This window comes from Serinus canaria, chromosome 5, assembly GCF_022539315.1.
Source record: "Serinus canaria isolate serCan28SL12 chromosome 5, serCan2020, whole genome shotgun sequence".
Taxonomy (NCBI): Eukaryota; Metazoa; Chordata; class Aves; order Passeriformes; family Fringillidae; genus Serinus; species Serinus canaria.
In genome coordinates this window covers 52,426,777-52,449,643 of record NC_066319.1, presented here as the reverse complement: position 1 = coordinate 52,449,643, position 22,867 = coordinate 52,426,777, and the positions used below count along the sequence as shown (strand labels likewise).

At 39.3% G+C, this 22,867-nt stretch overlaps 1 protein-coding gene across 4 annotated transcripts in view; it reads right to left on the bottom strand.

The window, feature by feature from the left end:
• The window catches only part of KLC1 (kinesin light chain 1), a 43,025-nt gene extending 22,276 nt beyond the window's left edge, over positions 1-20,749 (bottom strand). For all 4 annotated transcript variants that reach the window (XM_009101709.4, XM_009101711.4, XM_018907180.3 and 1 more), the window contains exons 1-3: positions 20,619-20,749; positions 3,835-4,096; positions 439-669 (exon numbers count right to left, since the gene is read on the bottom strand). In XM_009101709.4, coding sequence (XP_009099957.1) covers positions 439-669; positions 3,835-4,095 — 492 coding nt within the window. In that variant the 5' untranslated portion in view covers position 4,096; positions 20,619-20,749. The remainder of the gene's footprint in view (positions 1-438; positions 670-3,834; positions 4,097-20,618) is intronic.
• Between the last annotated feature and the right edge of the window lie 2,118 nt (positions 20,750-22,867).

Sequence of the window (22,867 nt, the reverse complement as noted above, 5' to 3'; positions counted from 1 at the left end):
TCTCATCAGATACAAAAGCTATGCAGTGATTTCACAAGACAAAAATTAAGTATTTTTCCTGCAGTCAAAATAAGCCAAGCCCTGTAGGTATGTAAAATGTCTCACAGCTTAGATTTCTCACTTTTTACTACTGAGTTTATAGAAGTGAGACTTGTGCTTTGGTCCAGTTCTTCACATTTTTAAGCTACTAAATGAGTATTTATCAATTCTGTTTCTCAATTATTTTATTATCTGCAGACAGTAAAATATATGCTCTCTTAAAATAAGAATGAGCTCTCAGAATCATTCTGCAAACTATGTGACACTAGTACAAGGTGTATTTTAGTAACAAATATATCTAAGGGACAAATAAAATATATCTTATTTCTTGTTAAACAGGCAGATTACAACACATGTAAATGTAAGATGCTTTTACTGTTTTACTATGGAGGTACTTACTGATGGTGAAATATCATCATCATATTTTTTTAATTGATTCATGAATTCTAGATGTTTCTTTTCCTCCTCCAGCTGAGCCACAGACTGCTCACTCTTCTGTAGTTTCTGCTGTGTATTGGCGAGTTCATCCCGTAGCCACTGATTCTCCTGGCACAGCCGGCGAACCTGAGCCCGCAATTTCTGCTTCTCTGATTCCACTGCATTTAAGTGATTTGACAAAGCCATCATTACCTGAAAAGCAGAATGTGTCACATGGCATACCTCCCCTAGAATGCAGTCCAGTTCATAACATACAAGGCTTTCATTATTTAAACCTATGTCAGCTGTGAAATCTGATAAACATTCCTTTTTCTCTTCGTTTTAGATATGGTCCTCACTTGTCCTCTAAACCTTTCTACCATTTAGAATTATTTGGGCTGGAAGGAGCCTCTGAGATCACCTCTTTTCAGCCCCCTGCCATGGGCAGGGACACCTTTCACACTAGACCAGTTTGCTCAAAGCCCCATCTAACCTGGCCTTGAACACTTCTAGGTACAAGACACATGTTCCCCTACCTCATCACCCTGACAGGGAAGAATTTCTTCCTAAATCCAATCTAAACCTACTTTCTTTCAGTTTGAAGCCATTCTGCCTTGTCCTATCACTACATGACCTTTGAAAGTCCCTCTTCAGTTCTCTTGTAACCCCTTCTAGCCCTGGAAGGGGCTCTAAGATTTCCCTGCAGCCTTCTCTTCTCCACCTCTCTCAGCCTGTCTCCAGAGCAGAGGTGCTCCAGCTCCCTGATTGTCATCATGTGCCTCCTCTGGACTTGCTCCAAAAGGTCCATGTCCTTCCCTTGCTGGGGTCCCAACCTAGAGGAACTCTTTACTAAATAATTGTTTTCCATGATGCTATCAGAAGTTAAAATTGTTTCAGAATTCCCTGAACATTAGATATAATCTTAAAATACATGAAAAATTTGAACTAGATTACTGAACTGGAAATCTTTGTTCCACTAACATAAAATGGAGCAGTAATACATTCAACTTGCAGGATCACAAAAATAACCTAAGAACTAACACAGAGTTCCAATTTAGCACCTTTCAGACAAAAAAGGGATATGTATACAAACATTGCTTATAGCTCCTAAAGATGAACACCTCAGCATAATGGTAACACTTCAAAGGGATATTTATTTCACTGAGATCTGCATGTGCAACTTAACACACAATTTACAGATGCATTTTATACTGCTAACCATAAGCTGGAGTGTGCAGACTTTCAAACACAGTCACATTAGGGCAAAAAATAGAACACCCATAAAAGCAGCTTACTTGGACTGGGGAATTTTGCTGAGCAAAGTTAAATGAAAAAGGAGTTTATTAAGTGAAAGCCAAACACTACCAGCAGAAGATATTTTCCCTTCACTGTTTATGCAATCTCCCACTGACACATGTAGAACAGCAGGCAGCAGTCCCAGGATGCACACCTTGCCAGAATGGACCACTGGTGAGAGCACAAATCTTTCAGATCTGTTAGACATCCCCAAGTTACCAGTACTTCATCTCCTCAAGTTCATGGGGTTTTTTTTAAACAAAGTTATCTTTAATGGATTTAAACTAAGTATTTCATGTGAAACAGTGTCCTTTAGCTGAAATTTCAGGTGTCAAGATGTTCACTAAGCCTTTAGAAACTAATTTTTCCTATAAAGGTAAGGCAAACTCCAGTTATAATTTCCTAACATCAGTCCAAAGCTCCAGATTACAGCACCTACCTATTTACATATTAAAAATTGTTCTAATATTTTTAATTACTTGGTCAATTCAAACAGAGGCATTTATATAATGAGAAAGCATATTTAGGAAAATTGTGATAAGAGGGTCAACATATTCAAACGCTGAAGAAGCTACAACAGCAAACTAAAATATTTTGTAGTCTTACTCACTAGAATTAACTAAAAGAAAAGTCTGATTACTTCTTCAGCAAAGTCAGTTTAATTTTCATGGAAATAACACATCACCAGACCTACATACGATCCACAAGAAACATCTATTTCTGTATCTTAAATTTAAAAATTAAAAAAAAAAAAAAAAACATTGTTACAACTCAAAGCATTCAGGAAGAATAACCTTATCAGGTCTGAGAGCAGCAGTCTGAAGTGTAACAAAGGCAGCAAATGCAGACTTCTTGGCTCCTCACCACTATAGTTCACAAAGTACCATGGGAGGCAAACAAGGCAGGAACATCTGCAACTGAGGCTCCTGATAGAGTCAAGAACCAGAACTGGCTTCTCAGAGTCCTAATACTACACAGAAGTTACACATTCACTTGCACATCTTCTACAAACAACCATTAAAGGTAACTCAACTATTGCAATTTTACTCCATGTATGTTCTAGCATTTTCCTCCTACAATATATGTATACAATATATACCCTATGTATGTGTACAATATATACCCTAAGGCCTGACAGTTTGCCCAGGGCTTCTACATTCCCCTGTCTGATAACCCACATTTCATTCTCTCAGCCTCAATTCACCATGATCCAATGCACACAACTTCCAGATCACCACACAACAATAGCTCAGTCCAGAAGAGAAGTCTGAGCACAGTTACAGACCAACAGAAAGCCTATTAATGTAGAACTAACTCATTGGCATTTTTAGCTCTTTTGCAAACACTCTCCTGTTTTACAGGGATGACTGTCATATCACATCATTTCAGGTGTTTGACTTAGTATAAAATATCATAAATATAGTCCTGACAACCCAATAAACACACAACTTTTCACTTATCTTCTGCAGATAGTATCTTCATCAACTAAGAGTCCACAGAAATTAGCTCGGACTCCTCTCTTTAATGCATCAGTCAAAGTTGCCCAGATTCTGTACTCAGGTCTTAAACTTTAACATGCTTTTAGTTTCAATTTTGGTTTAGTAAAATGTTCATTAAACATTAGAAATTCTTAAGCTCTAAGAGCATTGTGTGCTACTATAAAAAATCTGAGTCAAGGGAATATAAACATGAATTTAAGGCTACACCAAAGCTCAAAGGATGGAGCAAATACATTTATTATTGTGTGTTTGTTTGAGACCTTTCTATGCCATCTTTTAGAGTTAAAACGCCACTGTTCATTTCTTGAGCTGCTCAAACATTACCTACCTAATGCCCGATGTGGAAAGTCTAAACAGAAAATGTTACTGTCTGCCTGATGCCAAGTGGAGCCCAGTCATGAGTTTCAGTGCTTTAACACTAACCCCATAATTAGTTCTGTAACACAGCACGATGTACAGTTACTACCCCTATTAATTACAGCAGCTTTTGTCCATTATATCCAAGAATAATGTAAATGTCCCAGCATATTACTAATATCTGGGGAGAAATGTCTGAAATGTTTCATTTTTACCACAACTTTACCTGTGCTTCACTAAGGCCAAGCTCCAGCATTTCCAGTGACTTTCGAATCATGTTTGATTTTTCTTCAACCAGATTAGTTTCATCATCTTTCTTCAAACATTTCAATGTTTCAAGTAAGCTCTGTAAAATTGAATTGTGTTCATTCTTCAGTGCCTCTAGTCCATTAATCACTTGCTTAGTTTTAGCAATGATTTCATCTTGAGTAAGCTTCTCCAACTTCTCTTCCTTTAAATACACCATTGTGGACATGTTTTCATACATTCTGAAATGGAAGAGTATGCTAGTTAATACAAAAGGAAAAATAAAATAAGCATGTAAGTATACAAATGAATAAAGTCTGAAAAGTATATTCAGAATACAATTCTATTTGTGCACAATTTTTACAATGTTTCATGTCCTGAGTTTGAACAGTGTCAACTTCCCCAGTTTCTATATCCAGATTTAACATTAACACTCATTGATAAACCAAAAAACAACATGTAATGAAACACAGACTATGATGTGGCATTAGAATTTGTAGTAACTACTGAGGAACAGGGCTGCACCTCCAGGATTCTGTTTGTGAAAAAGCAAAGTAGGTGGTGTATAAAATACACACTATAATAAATATAGCTATTTGCAGATGCCACTGATCTGTAGTTCTCTAAAAAAAAACCCCACAAAATGGAGCTTGAAGAATTGAAAGAAATATCACATAGCCTTCTGAAAGAGTTCATCAGTCATGAGAAAAGTAATCTTTCTCCTGTAAAAAGGGAACATCAGCCTCATCCTTTCCTGAGGACTACAAAAGCTCTTACCACTACATATTTTGAACATACAACTACCCCTAGGACAACTTTAATTCATTGTTTTTACTCCAAACACATAGATTTTCAATTGCCTACAGGTCTAGATGCAGCTGTTTTAATGATGATGGAACACCTGTCTCATGCCAGAAAAAACAGTTTGCATAATACAACCCTTGCAGCAAGAAACATTTCACTGTGCTATTTTATCAGAATCTAATGCATTACAGTAAAGATACTAAATTTCTGGGTGTTTGTCAACCCCTCTACTGAATGCAAATGAAGACCCAAAAAAGTTTAGAAACTCACATACTCTAATTATCACACATGCTGTTACTGAACTGACAAACAAGCTTATACATGTAAAAATGTTAGCAGAAGATACACAAACATTTGACCCTTTTTAAATGTCACCAGAAAAATGTTCTATAATGAGAATAAAGACTTGAGAAATTCCTCCTCTATACCTCAGCTATTTAAATCTTTGAGTGAACCAGGAAGTATAAATTAGAATAAAACAGGAAAGATTCTTCAAAAGCAATAAATCTATGTGAAGACACCTGGGTAACCATTGACAAACTAACATCTAAAATGAATTAAAACTGTATTAAAATTTTGTACTACAAAAGCTAGTCTAATTTTAGGAGAAAGCAAAAAAAAATTAGAACCACTTAAGTCTTGAATTAAAACTGCTGTACGAAGATGCACATATGCACATCATGACAACAGCCAAAGGATGTGCTCTTATGCTTTTGTATTATATTAAAAATAAAAGGCTGCTCTTTCTATGTGCTCAAATTACCCTCTCTGAGATGATCTCCTGCAATACAATACTCAAAAGGCACAGCCACTTGTTACCAAACAAAAGCTGTAGATGACAGTAGGGTTTTTTTGCAATAATCTATTGTCTGAAAACACAGAATTTGGGGAAGTGTGAACTTGGTTTTACCCAGATTTAATACAGTAACTTCATATTCACAAATAAATCAATATGAAACATACAAATCTGTATAAAGCAACTAATCTAGCATGGCATAAGAAATTAACCCATGAAGACCTGAGGAGAATGATATTTGCAAAGTTCCCATTTCTAACCTGAGAACTATGACTCAGAATGCTTAAAAAGACAGTTTTAAAGTACAGACTCTCCAAAGTTGTGTAGAAAAAGGAACTGCAATTTAATGTGGACCAAATTTGCAAATAAATGCTTCTAACACACACAGTCATATAGGAAATTGTTATGGATTATACTAACTTCAGCACACAACCCTAATTAGCCTGGCACACTTTCACAGCCTCAATTAACAATTTCCATCCTGAATGCACAGAACTGAACCTTTGATTATAAGGAAGCAAAACAAGCAGAGACATCTAATGAAGTGACTATTTGTGTATCTTTTGTGAACAGAGATAGCAGTAATTCCTTCTGCATGCCTCAATATTCTGTCATTTTACAGCAAAATTAAAAGCAGATGTTTGCATACATATATGTAATGCACACATAGATACCGTCTTTAAAAAATTACACATTTTAAACACTTCAGTAGAAATAAAATTAATTCTAAGTGATGAATACAGATAAATTAACACTCATAAATTAACAGGCTATAGTACTGGCTCAATACACTAAAGCTGCAACTAAGGATGGCTAAGACAGCACAGCAGCTTTTGAAGGGAGGAGAAGCAGGTTTAAACATGATGGGGCAAAACCACACTAAAACCATCCCAGCAGCAGACCTGCTTTATGAATACATTCCTCCTGTCTCAGTCCAGTGTGCCAGATTTTTTAGCTGCCTCATTCCAACCCAAACGTAGCTAAAAGCTTCCACTGCCTCTGCACTACCAGTACAAGGGATCTGCTGGAGCCAAGCCAAAAGCTGCATCAAGATACAGACTGACATGAAGGTCCTTGCAGCCTGCCAGAGAGATTCTCAAGTCTCCTCTAGTGAACACTGTTAGAATCCCAATCTCTCCCAGGACAGAAAATAAATATTTTGGGCTAAGTTTTGAGAGGTGTCTGTTGGTGTTCAGAGTTTTATAGATTGTGCTTAGGAGAATAATTTAGAAAACAGGAGGATAACAAACATATAATTTGTCCTGCTATCAAACCTGACTCTGCAGGAGTAAAATTTAAGGAAAAATATTTAAGGGCAGTAAGTGAAGGTGTTTTGCTACCATGATTTTTTTTTAAATGTATTTTACAAAAGACCATTGCCCATTCACCAACCATGCCCATATTTGAATACATAATCATATAACTGGGGAGGGTTTTGTAAAGGACAAGGACTTGGATTCAATGATCCCTGTGAGTCCCTTCCAACTCAGCATATTCTGGGATTCTGTAAATTAGATCTGAATGTCCTGAGGCAGCAAACGCCACACAGGAAGCAAACCAATGAAGTTTGTATGCAGGATGTATACAGAGGAAAGGAGACAAAACCTAGCCAGCCTATTGTCACTTCTCAAAAAATGTTAACTCTTTCTTCCTATGCATTTCCCTACAGAAAACAAAGAGTGTAGGCAAAGGCTTCTCAAGCTCCTGTAAGTTTTGTCCTGCACTCCACTGCACTGCAAATTTTACCTAGGCAGGAACTCTAGATTCAAATACTAGTTTTTAGCTCAGTGTACAACTGAAAACAAATCAAAGAATTAAGATGTACAAAGGTTTATGAAACAGAATTTTGGATGAGGAAAAAAAAATGCAATGCAGACAGTTACAGACTCACAAGCTGGCTTAAGAACTGTACCTATTATATTAAGTATGTGTCTGTGTAGATCTTGAATATAATCCTCCTTCTTTGTTTGTGATAATATTGACTATGCTGAAGTACGAAAGTCACTTAATGCTTTCCAACTTCTAGAAAAATAAAGTCACAGCCTTCAAATACACAAATATTAGTTAATTTTGACAGATCAACATAAAAAGCCCTGCAACTAAAGAGGTTTCCACAACATTTTGTAACATAAGCTCAAAACAAAGAAATGGACTGAGAACAGCAAGAGTCTGAACCCAAAGCACAGCCAAACCCTTCAGTAGTGTAACCACTGGGATAATCTCATCATATACAAATAACTGAAGTGGCTGTTAACTTTAATCAGTTTAAGTATTCTGTTATTCATAAAACTTTCAAACCAACTACACTAGTAATGCTGACATCACAGATTTCTGCCTAAATTCTTCCACAGACATACACATATCACAGTCAGCTACTAAGCTCTCCAGCTCACTCTTAAAGATCTCTCACAGAGCTTTTCCTACCCAGCTGCTTTAAAGAAGAGTTGTTTTCCTGCAGATCACCTCAAAATATTCTTCTGCCATGTATGAATCCCTCTTTGCACAAAAAAACTTATCAAGAATTCCATTCTAAAAACCCACAAGATTTTTTTTCCTTGACTAAAGATTAGCATGGATCCTAAAAAGAAATAAATAAAACCATACTAATTTTTCTTCCTTGTTATGAATTCCTAAGGACTTCCCCTCTCTGTATTGATATTTTTATTATTTAATGGGTTTCAAGTACTAAAAGCTTGGAAGGTAAATTTTTAATGTACTTAATGTCTGATCACAATTGTTGCAAAATACAATTTTAAATAAATAAATTATAAAGGCCCCCAAGTCTAAACTGCTTTGTCAAGCAAAATTCTCCCTAAACCTCTTCTCTGAATGTACAGCTCACAGGCAGCATAGCTGAAAATGAATGTGTTCATTCATTTTCAAATAATGTGTTTCCATCATCTTCCCAACAGTAAAAGCTGCTGCAAGACTGGCTCAAGCCATACCTAGGCGCTCTGTCACCTACACACACTGCAAATTCCACAAAGTTACTGTGAAAAGTTAAACTGATTTGAGCTTTTTGTATCTCTAATAGAAACCTAACAGTTCACTATTTTCTAACAATAATCAGTCTATTCAAGGCTTTTAACCCTAATTTCACTCTTAGTTCCTCCTAATTAAATGGCAAGGTTCAGCATCCTACATCTGCCTTGTACTTGTTTCAATTTTGTATGAGCTGCAAATTACAAGTCATTAATTCCCTGCTCAGAGCGAGAACACGTCTCATTACATCATGGAAGGCACCATCTTCAAATACTACGAGCTGCTTTAACTGCTAATCTTCATAATGTGGAAAACTGCCTTCCCAAACAACCATCAAAACATTACAGGCTGTTCCAAGCACAAAAACTAAGCAACAAAGGCAAGAGATGAAAAACAGTTTGGGAAGGACTTAGTAGCGTGTTAAACACTGCATCAGCCGCACCCCTCCTGCAGGCAGCTCAGCAACAGCAGAAATGACAAGGATGAATCAATCACTCGTGGATGCCTTTCATACGCAGAGAAAGGTATTTGTAAAAGCACTCACATAACAAACACTCGATTTGGACTATATTGCTGCTATGGCTTTCAGTCAGAATCTCCAAGTGTGAAAGAACAATGATTATCTGTTGTGTTTTTCAAAATTAAGATGTTAAATTTCCCTTTACCTGTGAGATTACTTCTGCTGTCACAAGTCATATTCCCAAAAGAATATTTATACTCTTTTTTTGTCTGATTTGCCTTCCTTTTACTTAAAATGATCCCTTATAGTCAGGAATTTTGTTCCATTACATGATCTCTGAACTCCCAGAGGAAAGTAGCTTTTCCCTCTTGACATATTCAGGACTGCAGCTTTCCTTCCAGTGCTAGTCATCACTCTTCCCATCATCTATATTTGAATCTGCATAAAATAGAAAATCTGGAACTGCACCTGCAACAGTGTCCTGGTGGAGGTCAGACTTAAGGCACACTGGCTGACCCAGTTCTATAAACAGAACACTGCTGCACTTCTGCACTGCCTCGGGTATCCAAATACGTGAGCTCAGAAAGCACCTTCAGCATTTAACACACAGGTACACCAGCTGCCTTAAAAATAACTCAGTGAGGACAATTTGCAGCACATTCTGGAGGCTGTAAATCACTGACCAGAAGCAGGTAAGAGCATGGAGCTGCACACAACCTAGCAACCAGTATTAAGCTACAGAGAAACTACCCCTTCCCAAGGAGAGTCACTTTTTCTACCAATTACCAAACTGTAAGCATCTGAATTTAAAAAAAAAATTTACTGTGCTCCTCCTGCCAGCCTTCAGACCTAGCCCTGAATGCAGAAGTCTGCCCTGCCACTTGATTTAAAGAGAAGGTATGCTGGGTAAATAAATGTCCTGTAAAAAGGATATTTGCAGTTCTTTAATGTTAAGGGCACATATCCCAAGAGAAGCTCAGAATCACATCTGGAATTTGACCTTCAGCCTTAACATCACAAAATGTCTGTGTTAGTAAGTAAACTGGACAAACACTCAACCTTTGCAAAGTTTTGGCATTTGTAAAGGCAAGCCCAGAGGTTTCTGAAGAAATGCACAGGACATTAATAATAAGCAAATAATAAGCAAAGGACAGATTGAGTAAAAGGAGTAAAATAAAAACCCCTTGAATACTGGCAGAAATTGCTACATCTCCAACAAGGCTGTTGCTTTTCTCTTATGACTGCCAAGAGCAGCCTACTCTCCACATGGCAGCAGTGGGAAGAGGCTGTGGTGGCCTCACGTTCTACCCCTGCATCACAGCAACATCCACCTCTGAAAAACACTGTCAGCCTCTGGGACACCCCAATGGCTACCAATAAGCCCATGTACTGCATTAAATTACGTTTAAGTGAAGAGGATTATGTACTTGTTTAGCTGGAGAACACAGCCACTGTACATTTACCTTGATAAATCTTGGAATGTTTTAATGTTGGGGCCCACTATTAAAAAATTTTAAAATCATACCTTTCAGGGCAAATCTTCAGATCCTTTGGAAAATGAAAACATTATTACAGAGAAACTCAGACTAACCATATTTGCAAAAAAAAAAAAAAGAGATGATAGCAAAAATAGCTCCTATAAAACCCTTACCAAGGGTGAAGCTGACAATTCTCTTTGAGAAAGCACAAGCTAAGATGATTTGCACTGCTGAGAAAGTACAAGCTAGGAAGATTTGCTCTGCTGCAGAGTCCTTTGATTTAGATTTCTGCAGCATGCTACTTCAACATTAATGAACACTTTCTTAGCAATCATACCTGGATTCTTAAAGGTAACAAATTTAATACTATGTTGAAAAAAATACTTTTGCACATTTCAAAGACAGCTGAGAGTTATTTCAACCCTCAGCCTTCTTTCTCCTGTAGCAAGCAAACTATTTTCATGAAATTTATTACTTCCTGCTGAAATAGTTAACTGAGTTAAAAATCTGTATACAGTGTAAAAGCATTCAGTGACATAAAAGCTTTCTTTAACTACACGGATTATTCTCCCTCTTAAAGAAAAGATTATGGTGTCAATCCCTTGACCATGCTGCACTGAATAAACATTGGCTACTTGCTAGCATTTCAATTATCATGATACAGCAAATCTGTATCCCTTTAACTGCAGACAATCCAGATGACCTGCCCATCTAATTCCAAAATCTCTTTTAGACTCAAACATATCTGGAATTCCATAATGATGCAGGCCAAATCCCATCCTGCTTTTCCTGTTCACATACTGCAGCAGACAGAGACCCTCAGATGATGTGACTGCCCTTACACATTATTATACCTATTCCAATTATTTGTGTGAAAGGAATCAAGGGAAAGTATCCTCTTTTTTGCATATCTCATCAACTGCATTTTACCTTTCCAAAGGCCTAAAAATACAGTGATTGAAACACAGACTAGCAACATATCCTAAAATCACTATAGATTCTCTGAGAAGTGTTAGATACTAAAACTGGTCTGGATGTATTATAAGCATGTGAGAGAAAAATTAATTCTCTGTACACATAACCAAGCCCTTCCAATATCTCAGATTTCAAATGAAACTGGATGGATATTAAGACCCTTCTATGCATTTGGTATCACATCAAAGATTACTCTTTGTCAAAGCTGAAACAATTGCAAAAGCAATCTGACAGGCGTGTGTGTCTAAGGCAGTTCCACAGAGCCAGTCAGGAGTCCAGAGGAGCTACACTAAAAGCCAGACTTTCAAGAAGGTACAGCTTATAAACTGTACCTTATAACTGTACCTACTGTTAATCGAGGCTGCTATCATCTGTTACATGCTGGTGGTACATAACTCCTTTTCCTTACTCAAAATCTGAAACAGCCCAGTGGCAAGATCCAAACTCCATTCCTTTCCAGAATAATAAAATTGAACAGAACCTTCTGCTGTTCGGTAGTGTTGGACAAAACCTAACTGATTTTTTTAATTTTAGTTATGTCCATGGAATCTCTGAAGGCAGGCAGAGAGCAAATCTCCAAGTCTCCTATCCCTTGGAGCAAGGGAGTTGTCTCCCTTCTGTACCACTGTTGTGTCAACAGAAGCAGCGTCTGTTGGTCTCCTGCAAAGCCAGCACTTCCTCAGCTTCTGTGAGCACTAATAAAACACTTTCAAGCAGACACCAATGGATGTTGAGAAAGGAGAGCTTTTTCCCTCCCTAAAACACCGACACAATATACCAGTTTGGGCCACAGGAGATTTGCCTTCTCCTGTGAAATATGACAACAAAGCCCCCCTCACTGGATCACTTTAACAAAAAGATCATGACTGTATCAAGAGCAATTACATAAAGAGAGAATAAACTTATTTAAATGAATCAGAAGGCAGAGGTGCAACAACTTAAAAAGTAGTTATAATTACCTTTAATTATTAAAAAGTCTTGTCACAAGAATCAAAGATATATCAGGAGAAATCTAGGCTAATTGTTCAAAAATTGTATTGTAGTTTAGTACTTTGCAGTTACAAGGACATGCTTCATAAATTATCTACTTTAAGTAGATTGAAAGGAAATTTTGACTGTATTTTAAAATAAATACTGTCAAGAAAGTCTGAGTAACAGATCCATCATCACTATCAAATTACACAGTTTTTCCCCTCAATATTCCAAGAACCTGAATTGATTTTTGTGTGAAAATAGCACTTGGCTCTTCATGGACTGGCCACCTTGTGCAAACAGGTCTTCAATGAATTTTGATAAATGTTTTGATAAGGCTGGTTCTTGCTGGTGTGAGAAACTATGAGACTGGAATAGGGTTAGGACACATAGCATAAGAGGAAATACAGCAACATCAAAAGCTACCTGTCTTGCAATTTGAAGCTGTCAATATTGTAGACAAAACATTTTTTCAGCTTGACTCTAGTTCTTTCATTTTGCATTGTTATTTTTGGACAAGAACTGCTTTATTGACTAATCAAAGTAAGCATCCATTTATGTTATCTATTTATCTAATCTCTAAACAGCACTTAAGTAGAAGCACAGGAATGTTCCCATCAAATCAGTCTTCCAGAATACATTAGAAATGCTATCAGCTTCCACTTGCTAACATCAATTCTATTATCTTAACCAAATCTACTTTTTATAGCACACCCATAAAGATCTGGAAAATGCATTCAGGAAGGGCAGAGAAGGCCACAGCTTGCCTCATATCACTGGATCCATGTGGGAAGCTCTGCTGACAATTTGCTGTGAGTTCTGACTACAATGCTCTTACATGCTTGAAGACATTGAGGAAAAGGGGTTTTTGGACTGAAAAAGGAAAAAAAAGGCAATTCTTTCTGCAGACCTAAAACCAACAGTGTTTCAGCACACAGCAGCCTTTAGGTTTAACAGATCTTTACATTGGATTTTGAAGCTATTTAATAGTTCACATTAAGATGCACAAACTGTGCAGTGTCTCTTCAAGCTTTAGGGAAAGTATCTTCCTCCTGCTTATCCTTCAATAATAAAGAAATGCAAAACACTAAAAAGACCACAGAAAAAGTTTCACAATTAAACTGTTCAGGCATAATCCTTAATATTGAGAAAGAATTAATGTTAACCCATTCAATATTACATAAAAAACAATACTTTCAATGGGAACTACCAGTTATGAGAATTTTTTTTTATACCTTACATATTTAAGTTGATAGAAAGGACAGCAAATACAACCATCTAGATACAACCATCCAGAAAAACAACTGCACATCACTCACTGATTCTTACCTACAACTGCAGAAAGCTGACTTAGCTGTAAGGTAGGAAATAATTTCCTTGTTAAGCACTCCATAATCCGGAGGCCTTATTCTGATGTTCTGAACTCTCCTGAGTCAGGAGGTGCTGAGCAATAGAGCAGGCCCTAACCCACCACTTCACAAAGGCACTTTAACATTCTGTTCACTCATACCTGAGGACCAAAGCATAGTTCCAACCCCTTCTCTAGTGATCTTTCACATTCCTGATTTACCTTAGCTAGTGCTGGGCAGAGAGTGTCCCTTTGGGACTCCTGAAATCCTCACTGTGGTCACACCACTCATGTGACAGTTCCCCGCCCACCCTGCTGCAGGACGCCTCTCTTCTGGTGAACTGACACAGAACTAGAGCACACAAACTGAAAAATAAACACAGAAGCTACAAGTTTCATTTGAATATTGTTTTTTAAACCATCTCACTTGGATAATCTGTTTTGAAAGCATCCCCCTCCTTAGGATGGCAGAACAGTGGCCTCCTAAAACAACCACGCCATTAAAAGCACCGTATCATGCGCCTGCAAGCACCGCTCCATGTGCAGCCAGACTACAAGTGCAATACAAAAAAGGAAAAGAAAAAATAGAAGTCAGCAAACATATTTTCAAGCTGTTTGTTATCCTAACAAATGGGTGTGGATCAAGATTCAATGGCACAGAAAGTACAAGCAGTCACTGTAATTCAAACCCCACCAACTGCCTTCAAAAATGGGCTGTGCATCTTTGCTCTCCACCTGCATTCAGCACAAATTCCAAACCCAAGACATTTTTCTTTAGTTAAACAATGTATTCCAGCAGCAATATTTTAAGTGTGGGCTAAAATCAACACGCAGAATATGATTTTTTTCTTAAAACCCCTGGGAGAGAAATTGATACTAATTGAATAAAAAGTACTTAAAAGCAAAGTAATTGATTCATTAATCTGCCTTTATCTATTTTCTGAACAATGGAAAGGAGATGTATTTAAGTAACAGCAAATTACTGAGACTCTGAGACAAAGTCACCCTGTGGTGCCTCTCGTCTTTTTCAAAAGGTATAGAGTACCTTTTGATAACAAATTCTTTAAAAATTAGGACATCTGGCTATGACAGCTGTAAGTACCATAAGAAAACATTACATATCATCTCTGTATGATTTCTTAAGCCCTTGGGAGTGCCTACCAAGGACCAGTATGATGTGTTCCAGAATGCTCCCAGAGCAGAATCTTATCAAGCAGTTTTATTACATCCTCTCTGTTAAACACAATTCTCCCTTACCACAGCCATGGTCCTCAGGTTCACAAATCTAATCTTCCCAAAATACAACACTCCTCAAAATTAACATGTCTTTCTGGGGATTCATTCCCTTATATCTCTAGTAAGACCTCTAGGTCACTGTCTTGTAAGCTAACACACTGCCAATCACCAGCATGACTTCTGTACCCCTCCATGTTTCAATACAGAATTATTCATTATATTGAATGCTACTATACTGAATTGGGCCACTACATCCAGGGAAATGGTAAATATAAACAACAGCACATTCTTTTATTTTCCATACATTATTGCCTTCTATGTCCAGAGGAATTTAGAGACTGAATCATCTGGTCTGGCTTCCTGCAAACACCTGACCATGAGCACTCTTTCACTTACTAAGGCCTTGGCTAGACATCATAACCTGGCAATGCTCCTCATCCAGCCACACATTTCATTCACATCCCCGTCCATAATAAATCAAAATAAAGGTATGTGCCTTTTACTGGATTATTCTACTGTCAGAAGTAAGGGGACAGAAAAGAAAAAAGGTTCAGGCCAACCAAAATACACTTATTTCCCCAGGCTGCCACGCAGCATGCTGTGCTGAAGGAACGAGGACAAGGGAACAAGCAGCAGGACTGTGGAACTACATAAACCAGCACTGAGATTGAAGAACATTTTATCTACTCCTTAGAGATCAATTATATATTCCTATTCTGTCAGTGAAACATTAGAGGAGGTTGTAGTGCCCCTCCTAGCTCAAAACTATTACCTCCCCTATGTCCTCACATATTACCATTCCACTAGATGGATTAATCTGACTACACTCTGCCACTGGGAGGGAGAGATGAATCCACTTCTTTCATCAACCCTCCTCCCTTTAAATACACACTAAATGCGACTAGGAGCTGGGGGAGAGCAGGGTGGAACATCCAGTTTAAGCACATGAACAAATGAAACATTAAAGGTGGGGATATACTAAAATCCACTCATGGTAAAGACAGGAGGGATGACAGAGTAACAGCATTTCCTCTGAAATGAAAGCTGCTCAAGCCAGAAGAGAAAGATGAAACTGTGCCTTTCCTACATTATTCGGGCTGACATTGTTTGATAAAGGAACATCCAGAAAAGCACCTAATCTTAAGACAATATTCTATTTAGAAGAGGAAAAAGAAAGCAGCAGAACCACACCAATACACACCCTGCTCCTCTCTGCCAGTCCCTAATCTGTATGACATGGATTGCAAATCATTCACCTACTGTCATCTGGAAAGAACAAACTCAGGATACAGTGCAGGAATGCAGTTACTGCAATCCTTTACAAAGCTTAAACAACCACCCTCTGCACTGAGGAATGGCTCACAAGTTCAAACCAAAGCACACTGCCAGTAATCTTAATTTTTTGTTAACATTAACTACTTAACTGCTACATACATACACAGATAAGAATGAAGATAATAATTTATCGGGTAATCCTGCAAAATATATGTATTGTCCTTTGAAAAGACTAACTTGTAGATATAACTTTTTAAGTAGTATCAAAAAATTGGTTTATGTCAGACATTTCTTGAACTTCTGAACATTAATAAGAGCAGTGTTAACTTTTGAAATGGTTTGCTGTGGTACATCTCATAGTAAATGTAATATAATTAGCCACCACCCCAACCCTACAGGAAGCCAGTACTACCCACTAGATTGTTGACATCCTTTGTTCTAGTCACTTTAATAAAATCAGCTAGGTTTCTGACATAATCCCAGAAAGAAAATCTAAACACAATGAACTGGGTTTATGGTGGGTATTTACAAAATAATCAAAATACGAAACTGCTCACTTTTAAGTCTACCCACAAAAGATATTTTACTCCTTTCACTTGTAAGGAGGACTTAATACTAAGAAACCACATACAAAATATGTCCATTTAAGCAGACACCAGACAACAAGCATATTGGAAATAGAAATTCCTCATTTTCAGCAAGAAACACGACCAACAATAACTATTTGACAAACTAAATTCATTTTAATTCTACATACATGCCAAATGCCAAAATACAGCTTCCAGAGTAAAGATGGTTTCTTACTGCAGTTAAATAGCAGCATCCCTGGGAGATAAGCTGGATTCAAATAAACAGTGATTAAATCAACACACAGATACTATTACTTGCATCTGTTTTCTTAGCTGACTGAATCTGAAGAAACTGTCAACTATCAGAGACTGTCTTTACACATTTAAAGAAATTAGCATCTCTAATGTTAACTGTGCTTTAGTGTTCATCCTTTGTTCACATTCCCAACTATATTATTGTACTAGGAGCATACAAACAACCTTCAGTCCTCGTGCTTGCCCTTTCAGTATGGCCTCTTATTATTAAGTATGTTAATTGTCTAGCAGAAAAAGCCTCATGTGTAGTGTCATCTCATGCCTGATGACTATAAAACACCTCACATAGAACCCTCTGGAAGTAATTCCTGTATCAGTGAAAGCATCTGTAATTCTGGCTCTAATCCTCATAACAAAGTCCCCAATTTAAATCCTGGAAGATGACGACAACAAATATCTCAGCAAATCCAAGTCACAAAAAGGGCACCTTTCTCTGGTCAGGCATTTATTTAGTAACTTTTCAAAGGAACCATACTTCCCTCTACATCCTACTTTCAGAAAGGAAAATGTTTCACTAAATCAAACACTGGGAAGACTTTATTACCTCAAGAATACCTGAAGCTGACTCTGACTCAGGGTAACTGCTACAACCAGTTCTATTTTGGAGTCAAACAGGAATCTTTTCAGAGTGAACAAGGCGTCTCTGACTGGTACTTGGGTACAACAAATACATCTTAGACATTATGTTCGTCATGCTTTTGCTTGAAGGAAAATCAGAATTAACACTAAAAAGAAATGTTTTTCTAAACTTTGGTCAAGGTAAATACTGTGTTCTTGTAAAACAATTAGAAATACTTTGGAAACATGAAATATTATGAAGGCTGAATTAAGAGAAAGCCTGTGGCTACCCACTTTATTAAGATGATGACGGAACTGGCCCATTTTTACAACAGTTGTGTTATATTCAACAACACCCTGGAGGCACACTGACTACAAAAAATGTTAATTTAACTAGACCTAGCATGCCTGTCCCCATCACTGTCTGTGACTCTGCTCTTCAACACTGAATACACTTTCTTTTGTACACTGAGTACACTTTGCTTATTTATGAATTTACCCAGATTTCTGTATTTTTTACTCCTCTTATAAAAACTTTATTTTACAAGTATTTGTACACTGAATTGAGTTTTAAAATAATCATGAAGTATGCAACTGGAGAGATGCTATTAATCCCAGAGTAAATTCAATTGCACGTCTGCCAGAGAAGTCAAACAGAAGAGACGAAAGAGTAACTGCACAAGCCCACATTTCAAGAGAAACAGAAGCTGCATTAAATGGACTCAGAACTGAATATACTGAAATATAATATATTTCCCCAAATGCCCAGTTAAATAAGAGACATATGTAGGTATGTGTGCATACACAAAAACATAGAGAGAGAGAGATATGTGCACTGTATGAGCAGCACATGAGTGAGAGGTTTCTGACATGAGCATGGCAAGTTCTGCATAATCACAGGAAGCAGCAATTGTCCTTATATGCCTTAAACATCTGTACAGTGTATTTTGTTCTAAGTCAAAAACATTCAGATTGACTCCTGCATATTTAATTACAAATTATGTTTTTGAGTCCTCTGTCGTCAAACACAGAGGACACCTTTTAAAAGAATCCATTCCATTTATAAGGCATTACTAACTGTGTTATAGGAATTTGACAAACAATTCATGAAGTTAGTTCACAGGACCTTTGGGGGGTAACCTTATACTCTTTCTTAGTTACATATAGTAGCAAGTAAAGAGAATCTACACTCAAATTGCTGTTAGAATTTCTGATTACTGGAACTGTCCAGCTCCATCCTCATCCTTCAGAAACACGAAGGTTGCCAAACTTTAACTGCAACGTGATGCAGAAGTGATACTGCATTGGTGAGCGAGTTTCAGGAATGGACAATTTAAATTCCCTGCATTTACCCACATGCTTCTCCACTGTGTGAAATGTCTATCTAAATGGAACTGCCAGAGTTCTCCATAGCTGTTCTAATCTCATGGAAAAGGTCCTCCTAAACCATGTGATCACAAAAATAATTGAGCAAGGGACTTAAAAGGTCTTCTGCTCAGCCTCACCAGATGGATCAGCTTTCTCTCTGCTGCCAGTAAATGCTGAATGTGTAACTTCCAATTGTATCTGTAATCCTAGGGTTATAACATCCTCTATCATGTTTCGTTGAAGCTTTGGAATTCATACTCAATTAAAATAAAGCTATTTTCCAAAAGAGTTTTAAATCAACTGTGCATTCTAAAAGGTGTTGCTTTCAGTTTTGTTGGGCTTTTCTTTTTTTACTCAAAATGCTAAGCTGTCTAAAATCTCAACAGTTCCTCTTCAGCTTCCAATGGACACCCTTTGTGTATAAGTTTCCTATTTAAGTGATGAGCAAATGCAAAAGTGGAAGTGAAAGAGACAATTACTCTGCAGAGCAATTGTTGTTAAACCTTCTGTCAAGCACAACACAGCTAAAAATGAATTTTAACTGTTTTAGTTTCTTGTATTTTTATGTGTAAACATGAAAACATGCTATATGAATGACACTAGCTCATAATTTGGCTGTTCAAAGTAAACTATAAAAACAGACTTTTGCTTTTTCCTAGCCAGTTTTGTTTTCTGAGTCTGTATTCTGACTTCATGACCAGTATCTTGAGTACTGATAATACTTTTTTTTTACATCATATCCACTAACGGAAATCACCACCAAAAAAAAAAAAAAGGTGATGCCACTTGGGGATTAAAATGTGCTTCAATATGCCTACAACACAGAATTCAATGAAGTGTCAAGAAGTTTCCTTATTCTGATTACATACAACTGTTATGCAGATCTACAAATCTGGCATCTCGTTACTTAGAAATATCAGAAAGACGAAAGCAAAATAAGTCCTTCTAATCAATCTCTGCTCTAAAGATACAGCTAGTTATCAATTTAATCAATTGTGCATTTTTTGCTAGATTAACATGTTTCTAACCAATGCTTTCCTTATTTTGGAGGTGCAGAAATCGGGGCAAGACCTAAGTCTATGAATCGCCTCGGACTACAGCACGGCAGGTGACCTACAATGTACAAATCCGGTCACTATGTACAAAGCCCAAAGAAGACCTGTCCTAGCCTCGCCTTCCACCAGTTCCGCCCTGGCAGCGGCACAGCCCCAGAGCCGGGGGAGCGCAGACAAAGCGCCGCACGCCCGGAGCCGCAGGCCAAAGCCTCCCCAGCCCTCTCTGCCCGCTCCCTCCCAGGGCGGCGCCCGCCGCAGCACCGGGGGGAGCCGGCAGAGGAAACGGGGACAAAGCCGAGCCGATCCCCATCCCGAGGCACGTACCCCTGCCCGCAGCCGAGCGCTGAGAGCAACTGACAAAACGCCCCAAAAAAAAGCCTCCCCGAAAAGCCACCCCGCCCTGGGCGCGGAAAGGACGGGGCCGGCTGTCAGCGACGGCGCTGCGGGGGGACCGGGCGGCCCGCGCAGCCTTTTGTTGTTTGCGCAGCGGCGGATGAGAAGGGAGAGGAAGTGAACACCCCATGCACCCACACCCAAACACACACGCCCCGGGTCCCGGCTCCCCCCGCTCACCGCTCGGTGCTGCAGTTCGGGCGATGTGCGCAGCGCTCGCTGGGGCGGCGGGGGCCGCGCAGCCCGGGGCGGGGAGGCGGCCGGAGGAGGATGTCAGCGATGGGCGGGCGAAAGGGAGGAAGGAAAAGGGTTTTGGGGGGGGAGAGAGGACCGGAGAGAGGGAGGAAAGGCGAGAAAGAAGAGAGTCAGCACCACGGCGGACCCAGTGCTTCCCGCAAGGCGCTGGCAGGGTCGCGGTGGTCGGCGCCGGCCGAGCGGGCGCTGACAGCTGCCGGCAGCCGCCACCACCGCCCCGGCTGCTACTGCTGCGGCTGCGGCCGCCGCCCCTGTCCCGCCCCACGCTCCCCTCCCTCCTTCCCTCCCGCCCCGCCTGACATGGCGGCGCCCCCCCTTCTCCCACAAGCGCCCGCGCGCCCTTCTCCCCCACTGCCCCCCCTCATGGCGTCATGCCTCCCCGGGAGCGGGCAGCGCCGGGCGGGATGCTCTGAGGGAGCTCAGGGCTTCAGGTGCATCCCCGAGGCTGCCAGTGCGGGCCACGCTAAACCTTGCTAAGATTTGCCTCGTCCGCCTCAAGTGGATGTTAGTGGAGAGCAGATCCCGGCGGTTCCTCAGGGCGCCCTCGGTGACACTGGGGCGGTTTCGCTCCATGGGGGCACCGCTGCTGATGCTCTTGGCCTGGTTTGACCTGCTGTAGTGGAAAGAAGGTCAGGGTTTTTGGTGACTGCAGGACTCGTGAAACTGATGCCCCCATCTCAGTTGGATGCCTCTGGGAAAATCTTCCATTCCCTTTAAAAAGGACATTGAGGTGCTGGAGTGTGTCCAGCAAAGGGCAGCAAGGCTTGTGAAAGGTCTAGAAAACGTGTCTTATGAGGAATGGCTGAGGGACCTGAGTTGGTTTAGTTTCAAGATGGGGAGGCTGAGGTGGGAACCTCGTCACTCTCTGGAATAGGTTGCCCAGGGAGTGGTGGAGCCACCACCCCGGAGGTGCTCAAGAGGCACCTGGATGTGGCAGTGGCCACTGTGGTTCAGTGGTTATGGGGTTACAGGGGCAGTGCTGGGTGGATGGTTGGACTGGATAATCTTGAAGGTCTCTTCCTCTCTTCCAGCCATTACTTAATGAAATGCACTTGAAAATCTCTGCAGTGTGCAGCAGCTCATGGAGCAAGTCACAGAGAAATAGGCTGAAGGAAGAGTTCTGTGTCGAAGGCTGGGCCCCCACATAGAGCTCAGTGTGTGTTGCTAATATATTTCAACGCCCTTGTCTTTGTTCTGCATGGAAGTAAGTGCAAGATTCCTGCTCTTACACAGGTTTACACATGAAAAGTAAGACTTCCTTGAGAACTCAGTGACACTTGTCTCAAGAACTATTTCTTTGCAGCTTCCAATTTCATTCCCAGTCTCACTAGAGAGGAAGGAACAGCCACAGTATTTTCTTTGTGTTATATTCCACTAGGTAGAAGTCAAGCCCAGAAAGGAAACATGGAAGGAATTGAGGTATAAGATTAAAAAAATAAAAAAGAAAAAGAACAATAAAAACAAACAAACAAAACCACAAAAAATAACCATAACAAAACCTCCCCCCCCAAAAAAAAAACAAACACCAAAAACATTAAATATAGCAAAGCAGTAAAATGTAAATTGTAAATCATCAGGGATTAGTGACAACCTATTGTTATATTGTGATTGTTATATTATCACCTGGGCTCCACATAGAATAGAATAGCATTATTCAGTTGGAGGGTACCTGCAATGATCATTTAGTCCCTGCAGTATGTACAGGGTATGAATCATAACCTAATAGAAGAACGGAGGTATAGTGGTAAATCAAAATCTGCAGCCTCACCTAAGTGGTGATATTTAAAATATTCAAGGAAAGCAGAGCTTATTATGTTTACCCTCATGTACAATGCTGAGCAAGTCTACAGAATAGCACATGTGAGAACCAGAGTTGGGTTAGAAAGCAAGGCTCCTAAGAATAAGCAGGAAGCTGGAAGAGGAATCAAAGCTAATATTGTTGTCAAAGAGGCAGAAGAGCAGGAAGAGTCACAGAAGCCCACAAGAAACAAAGCAACGTTAGGGGAACATGGACAGTCTTCAGACTGTAAATACAGAGAATCATTGCTGGATTTGAAAAGCTGAGGGAAATAAAGTATACTTACTGATTTCCACTCTCTAGTTGATCTCTTACATAGATCAAGCTGTCCAGCAAAACCCCATTTTGATACAAGTATTTCCAAGCAGCAGTTTCT